This window comes from Salvelinus alpinus, chromosome 21 (genome assembly GCF_045679555.1).
Source record: "Salvelinus alpinus chromosome 21, SLU_Salpinus.1, whole genome shotgun sequence".
NCBI classification, from domain to species: Eukaryota; Metazoa; Chordata; class Actinopteri; order Salmoniformes; family Salmonidae; genus Salvelinus; species Salvelinus alpinus.
Window position 1 is genome coordinate 44,704,963 of NC_092106.1, and position 7,741 is coordinate 44,712,703.

Genomic DNA, 7,741 nt, shown 5'->3' on the forward strand with positions numbered 1-7,741 from the left:
TGCTAGTGCCTGCCAAGTGCTTGTGTGTGCGTGTGTGTGTGTGTGTGTGTGTTCGTGAGAGAGACAGCCAGTGCGTGTGTGTGTTCGTGAGAGAGACAGCCAGTGCGTGTGTGTCAGTGACCGCGCCAGGCAGCAGTAGGTCATGCAAGTTCCCAGCTCTAAGCTGCCATGGGTACAGCACTTCCTGGTTTGAGCTGTTTCAACCAATGAGAAGGCTGGGTTTGGAAGCAGAAAGAGCACACACGCTATTGCAGGAACTCAACGTGCCATAAGAATGACAATTAAAAATAAGAACTGAGATAGGGGAAGTCGGGAACCAAAACGACTCAGTCAGTTAATCATTACAATACACACACCTACTGAAACTGAGATATCAAACACCATACCTTTTTCATATCAAAGCACTCCTGTCTTAAAACTGTAAATACAATCTCAGCTCTATGAGGCTACATTCGTATAGAACATAAAACTGGAGGAACCACTGTAACTAAATAAAAGCACTTACTGAAACTTGAGCCTGACTTGTTCATTGTCCGGGTTGCAATAAAGCCTCTCCAACTGATCCTGTGAATCATCCGCAAGGCTTTGCCAGCTTTCAGTATCACTCCTGCAGATCTGCCAGTGGTAGGGCAGCACAGTATGGTGGTAAGCGCAGTCACTCCCGTACACACACAACCCCTGCAGGAAATCCACGCAGATGGAAACCGAGTCGGCTTGGTGCGTGTGATACTGGAGCTGGGTTAGCAGATCAAACACTAGATCCAGGGAGGCCTCTTCGCTTTTATCCTGAAATATCTCGCCTTTGTCGGCCTGAAGACTGGGGGTTTTCTTACTGTCTGTAATGGTGAGGCAATTTGCTCCCCGCAAGGCTTTAGAAGCAAATAGGTCAATCATCGTGTTTCCCCCCTGGCTTGGAGGGGATACTAGAGGGGTATCAGGTGTGGGGGGTGCCGCCGCCACATCTCTCGCCCGCGGGTGAAGTTTGAGCTGGAATCTGCGCTCGTTAGAGTCTACTGTCACACGCTGGAGATCTACCGGCACCTTGGTTACCCCCCCCTCTGTCTCCTCCAACTCGGCGGCGGCGTCCGCCATTTCCGTGTCGCCGGTAATCATAGCCGTTACACCGGTAGCTGACGATTCTTTCCGGCACACAGGCCCACCAATCCGTGCCTGTTTGACCACCACAGCAGTGCACAGGTTCCCAGCTGTCCTTGGCGGAGGGTTCCTGGGGACAAACACCCCGTCTCCCGTAACAAGAGCTTCCGTACTCAGTAATGTGGTCAGGATCGGGTCCTGGAGCGCACGGAGGCATTTTGAGTCCAGTTTCCTCTGTTTGTGTTTATTTTTTAAATAGGGCTTCACTAATGGGATTTTATTGCTAAGTCTAATAGATTGTTCCGTGAATTCCCGGTCCCCTATACTCATATCCAGAGCTATTCCCGTTCCACCGCCAAGGGCCTTGTCGGTTGAGGCTGTCGGTTTCTGTAGGATATGCAACGCTTTATCCATGGTTACCAGGGCACTCCTAAAACCCGGCAGTCCTGAAAGATAGAGAAATGACAAGAGAGACAGAGTGTGAGAGAAATAACCATAGATGGAAAATAATAACTCAAATGTATGCCTCATAGGTTTTCGAAAGTCCTGGGCATGTGTCATTTGATCAACTGGTAGTCAGCAACCTTGACAGAGTCAATAACCATTGCATTTTATTAGGTGTAAAACAATAAGCGCAATCTTGGAAAACCCATCGTTTACTTTCCTGGGTAATGTTAAACTGATAATACAGAAACTATAACGTTGACCATTGATAGCCCTTCAATCTAGAATATTGAATAGATAGGTTAGGGAAGTCTCCCAAACTTAGAAACAATTTGATTATATTATTGTTCTGTCAATGACGGGCGTCATGATGCAATCACAGCGCGTATAAACTACTGTACTGCGCGATACAATCATTGTCGCACGATAACAAAACGTTCTCGAGAGAGTATTTTGATCACCGGAGGTAGATACACGGGGTCTACGGAATACGTGCCAGTTATAAATCGCTGCTCGAGCAAGTTTGCACGTAGGCCTACAGACACACACAGAGACGAGGGGGACTGCGGCGAACAGCACAAAGAGCCGATCCTGACACTGTATTTTCCCGTTGTAACGCACATCAAAAAGCCTACATCTTCTATATAAATCGTATAGGTCCTAGCCTACGATGTTAATATCCGCATTTCGGTAGGTTTTATCCGCGAAAACACGGTGGATGTTTGAGATGAACTACACTAAAGCCGATCTGCAGAACGTAGTAGACTGCTATATCATTTATAAAATGTAAAAATGCCCTTCCAGCAATCATGAAGATCTGGTGTGCTGCGCAAAATAACTAGGCTACAATATAGTCGATCTCCAACACATACTGCTGCATAGACGTCCCGGCTGGGTGATTTATTATAGCGTTGCTTTCACAGAGCCCGATTAGAATACAAAGCGTCCAGACACACACATATCATATTCCTACCTGCGTAAAATCCGTTCAATCTCTTCTGTGAAATTGTCTCCTTCGCCACTTAATCCCTGTCCGGTCATGAATGTAGCGATATGTCGATCTGCGTTTGGGCTGCTGGTCCGGGGCTGGGGAAATGCGTGACAAAGCCGCTGTTTCGTCGTTTTGCACTGAGCTCAATTCCGCCAACTCCTGTGTTGGATAGAACTCGCAGCTGTTGCAAGGAACGCTCAGTCCTCTCAGCCACTCACGGCGCTCCTCACCCGGTCGAGGGATGGGATTTGGCATCAAAGGAGAAGAGAGAGAGAGAGAGGAGGAAAAACGAAACTGGTGTGTCATAGGGGGAGGAAAAGCAGGAAGTTGTGCTGCGTTCGTCAGGCGCCTGACCAGTAGTATAAATATGTCTACTAAGTGCAGGGAGTTGGGTGGCCTCCCCCCTCCTTGTTTTTGTGATACTGACTGACTGGAAAGGTTTCTGGTTGTTAGCATATTCAAACAGCATTTCCAGTAGAAGTACAGGACGAAGGGGATTATGGTAGGACAAACACAGTAAATAGGCCTGTGACAGGACACAGAGGCATCAAGCCAGTAGGGGGGGACGTGGCCCCTCAGATTTGTCCTGTTTTTAAAAAAATAACTATGAAACTAACTATTTACATTTACATTTTAGTCATTTAGCAGACGCTCTTATCCAGAGCGACTTACAGTAGAGTGCATACATTTTATTATTATTATTTTATTTTTTTACATACTGAGACAAGGATATCCCTACCGGCCAAACCCTCCCTACCGGCCAAACCCTCCCTAACCCGGACGACGCTATGCCAATTGTGCGTCGCCCCACGGATCTCCCGGTTGCGGCCGGCTGCGACAGAGCCTGGGCGCGAACCCAGAGACTCTGGTGGCCACTGCGCCACCCGGGAGAAACTATCTTTTCTCTTCTTCAGTAATACTACTAGCTACCTAGCAATTTTATGAAGTAGGCTTTAGCTTGCCCAGATAGGTTTCCAATCTCCCAACCTCATAACTAACTACCCAGAAGACATTTCAGGCTATTAGTGAAGTTAGAGTAGCTATCTTGCCTAACTATTTTAGCAGACTTGCATGCTGGCAAGGTCGATAGACTTTAGAAAAGCAAGCAATTACTAAATGTACTGAATAAGTCACGTTACTTTCAATCTTTTACTCAGATTTTAGCAGGCATGCAGAGAAGCATATTTAGTTTATTTAAAAAAAGAACCACCAGTCAGGAGGATACAGACATCTGAAGAGATATACTTAGATATGCAGAACTATACAATTTTTTTTTTTTTACATAGAAATAAGCATAATATTTATGGCTCTAGATTACAGGAAAAGTGGTTTCAGGTGCTTGAAAAATGCTAAATTCAAGCCCCCTCTCCAGACCAACCCCAAACCATATTCACATACTTAGTGCCCCTACACAGTCACCGTGATCCTACCGAAACCTACAGGATGCCTATAGAACTATTACACAGAACTACAATAATAGCCTAATAGGTAAAACATTGGTTGTTTATCTATGCAACACACATTCAGAGGTAAGTCTATAGGCCAGTAAAGCAGTAGATGTCTGTAGGCCTATGGCCTTTTATCTACACAATCAATGTTTTATCATGTGGAAGTCTCGTGTCCATTGATGGCTGAACTTCCTGGACTGTGCAGTGGTAATGATGGGATGTGATCGTTGCACCCCAGTGCCCTGGTAAACATAAATGACAAAGGGCGAAAGGGCAATCCTGGCTTTGACACTTGCCACATATTTTTTTAAATGTGAACCTTGTTTACTCCAAACGCCACACACACGCCAATGCTTAACTCCTCCCCCCTTCCACACACATACTACAGACACACGCTCTGTCTCTGTTCCTCTCTCTCTGTCTGTCTGTCTGTCCCTCTGTCTGTCTGTCTGTCTGTCTGTCTGTCCCTCTGTCTCTCCCTGTCTGTCTGTCTGTCTCTCCCTGTCTGTCTGTCTGTCTGTCCCTCTCTCTGTCTGTCTGTCTCTCTGTCTGTCCCTCTCTCTCTCTCTGTCTGTCTGTCTCTCCCTGTCTGTCTGTCTGTCCCTCTCTCGCTCTCTCTCTCTCTCTCTGTCTGTCTGTCTCTGTCTGTCTGTCTGTCTGTCTGTCTGTCTGTCTGTCTGTCTGTCTCTCTTGCTCTCTCTGTCTGTCTCTCTTGCTCTCTCTTTCTCTCACACACACACACACTACACACACACTTCAGACTGGAATTCATCGACCTTGCACTTAACAGGGCAACAATTAACAGAGCGTGTAAAACAACCGCCCAGATAAACGATGCCTTCAATGCTTTCAACAGATTCCATAATACATCAATTACAGCTCTGTCTCAACTTTTAACTGCGTGGAGCTGACGCAAGTGACTGATTGGCTGGTTACACACCTAGGCCTGCACGTTTCCAGCATTCCACCCACACTAACATGCGTAACCTCCAGTTGTTCGTGTTCTGACACGTCTATATGAGGCTTATGAAAAAAATAACGTGCAGATATGATTTCCATATAGACGGCCTACACATCTGACATACCAGGTGTTCCCTGTCATGGGCAGGTCTGGGATCATCTAACTCCCACACAACTTGCATTTTTACATTTGACATATACAGTGCATTTGGAAAGTATTCAGACCCCTTGATTTTTCCCACATTTTGTTACGTTATAGCCTTATTCTAAAATGGATTAAATAAAAAATCCTCAGCAATCTACACACAGTACCCCATAATCACAAAGCAAAAAGAGGTTTTTTGAAAATTTTGCAAATGTATTAAAATTTCAAAACAGAAATAGTATTCAGACCCTTTGCTATGAGACTCGACATTGAGCTCAGGTGCATCCTGTTTCCATTGATCATCCTTGAGATGTTTCTACAACTTGATTGGAGTCCACTTGTGGTAAATTCAATTGATTGGACATGATTTGGAAAGGCACACACCTGTCTATATAAGGTCCCACAGTTGACAGTGCATGTCAGAGCAAAAAACAAGCCTTGAGGTAGAAGGAATTGTCCGTAGAGCTCTGAGACAGGATTGTGTCGAGGCACAGATCTGGGGAAGGGTACCAAAACATTTCTGCAGCATTGAAGGTCCCCAAGAACACAGTGGCCTCCATCATTCTTAAATTGAAGAAGTTTGGAACCACCAAGACTCTTTCTAGAGCAGGCTGCCCAGCCAAACTGAGCAATCGAGAGAGAAGGGCCTTGGTCAGTGAGGTGACCAAGAACCCAATGGTCACTCTGACAGAGCTGTAGAGTTCCACTGTGGAGATGGGAGAACCTTCCAGAAGGACAACCATCTCTGCAGCACTCCACCAATCAGGCATTTATGGTAGAGTGACCAGACGGAAGCCACTCCTCAGTAAAAGTCACATGACAGCCTGCTTGGAGGGACTGGGAGACTAGTCAGGATCGAGGCAAAGATGAACAGAGCAAAGTAGAGAGAGATCCTTGATGAATTCCTCCAGAGCGCTCATGACCTCAGACTGGCGCGAAGGTTCACCTTCCAATAGGACCACGACCCAAAGCACACAGCCAAGACAACACAGGAGTGGCTTCAGGACAAGTCTCTGAATGTCCTTGAGTGGCCCAGCCAGAGCCCGGACTTGAACCCTATCGAACATCTCTGGAGAGACCTGAAAATAGCTGTGCAGCAACGCTCCCCATCCAACCTGACAGAGCTTGAGAGGATCTGCAGAGAAGAATGGGGAAAAACTCCAAAAATACTGGTGTGCCAAGCTTGTAGTGTCATACCCAAGAATACTCAAGACTGTAATCGCTGCCAAAGGTGCTTCAACAAAGTACTGAGTAAAGGGTCTGAATACTTATGTAGATGTGATATTTCAGTCATTATTTTAAAATATAAATTAGCAAACGTTTTTTAAAAAACAACGTTTTTTTGCTTTGTCATTATGGGGTATTGTGTGTAGACTTATGAGGAAAATAATACATTTTAGAATAATGCTGTAACGTAACAAAATGTGGAAAAAGTAAACGGTTCTGAATTCTTTCCGAAGGCACTGATGCTCTTATCCAGAACGAATACACTCTTATTGGGTTAATGTGTTTTCGATTGGTTGCGGAAGTCTTGCTGTCATTATTAAGATGAACCACTTTTGTTATAATGTACTGTAATTTCCCCTTCGCACAGCCTACCTTTTATTTAAATTAGAACGGTATAATCTGATTTGAGAAGTCTAGAGTTGCATGCGGTAATCCATAACTCTTTATGTGGATGGATCACGGTGTCCTTGTCTCACCCAGGATACTACTGTTTGTTTCGACAGTGTTTACACTAGTAACAGTCATGGCAGGTGGTAACATTATCTTACCTCGAGTCATTGTGAACTTTGTCACGCAGGTTGTGAGCAATAAAGCAATGGTTGAAAAAGCAGAGTTGCTATGAAAAAGCCATATCTCAGACTGCCCAATAAAAATAAAAGATTAAGATGGGCAATAGAACACAGACACTGGACAGAGGAACTCTGCCTAGAAGTCCAGCATCCCGGAGTTGCCTCTTCACTGTTGACGTTGAGACTGGTGTTTTGCAGGTACTATTTCATGAAGCTTCCAGTTGATGACTTGTGAGGCATCTGTTTCTCAAACTAGACACTCTAATGTACTTGTCCTCTTGCTCAGTTGTGCACCGGGGCCTCCCACTCTTTCTATTCTGGTTAGAGTCAGTTTGCGCTGTTCTGTGAAGGGAGTAGTACACAGCGTTGTACGAGATCTTCAGTTTCTTGGCAATTTCTCACATGGAATAGCCTTCATTTCTCAGAACAAGAATAGACTGACGAGTTTCAGAAGAAAAGTCTTTGTTTCTGGCCATTTTAAGCCTGTAATCAAACCCACAAATTCTGATGCTCCAGATACTCAACTAGTCTAAAGAAGGACAGTTTTATTGCTTCTTTAATCAGAACAGTTTTCAGCTGTGCTAACATAATTGCAAAACGGTTTTCTAATGATCAATTAGCCTTTTAAAATTATAAACTTGGATTAGCTAACACAAAGTGCCATTGGAACACAGGAGTGATGGTTGCTGATAATGAGCCTCTGTACACCTACGTATCTAGATATTACACAAAAAATCTGCCGTTTCCAGCTCCAATAGTCATTTACAACATTAACAATGTCTACACTGTATTTTTGATCAATTTGATGTTATTTTAATGGACAAAAAATGTGCTTTTCTTTAAAAAACAAGGACATTTCTAA

General features: G+C 44.6%; 1 protein-coding gene across 1 annotated transcript in view; it reads right to left on the minus strand.

The window, feature by feature from the left end:
• The window catches only part of LOC139548347 (protein mono-ADP-ribosyltransferase TIPARP-like), a 28,617-nt gene extending 25,738 nt beyond the window's left edge, over positions 1 to 2,879 (minus strand). Inside the window, exons 1-2 of the mRNA XM_071357977.1 lie at positions 2,513 to 2,879; positions 506 to 1,541 (exon numbers count right to left, since the gene is read on the minus strand). Coding sequence (XP_071214078.1) covers positions 506 to 1,509 — 1,004 coding nt within the window. The 5' untranslated portion in view covers positions 1,510 to 1,541; positions 2,513 to 2,879. The remainder of the gene's footprint in view (positions 1 to 505; positions 1,542 to 2,512) is intronic.
• Between the last annotated feature and the right edge of the window lie 4,862 nt (positions 2,880 to 7,741).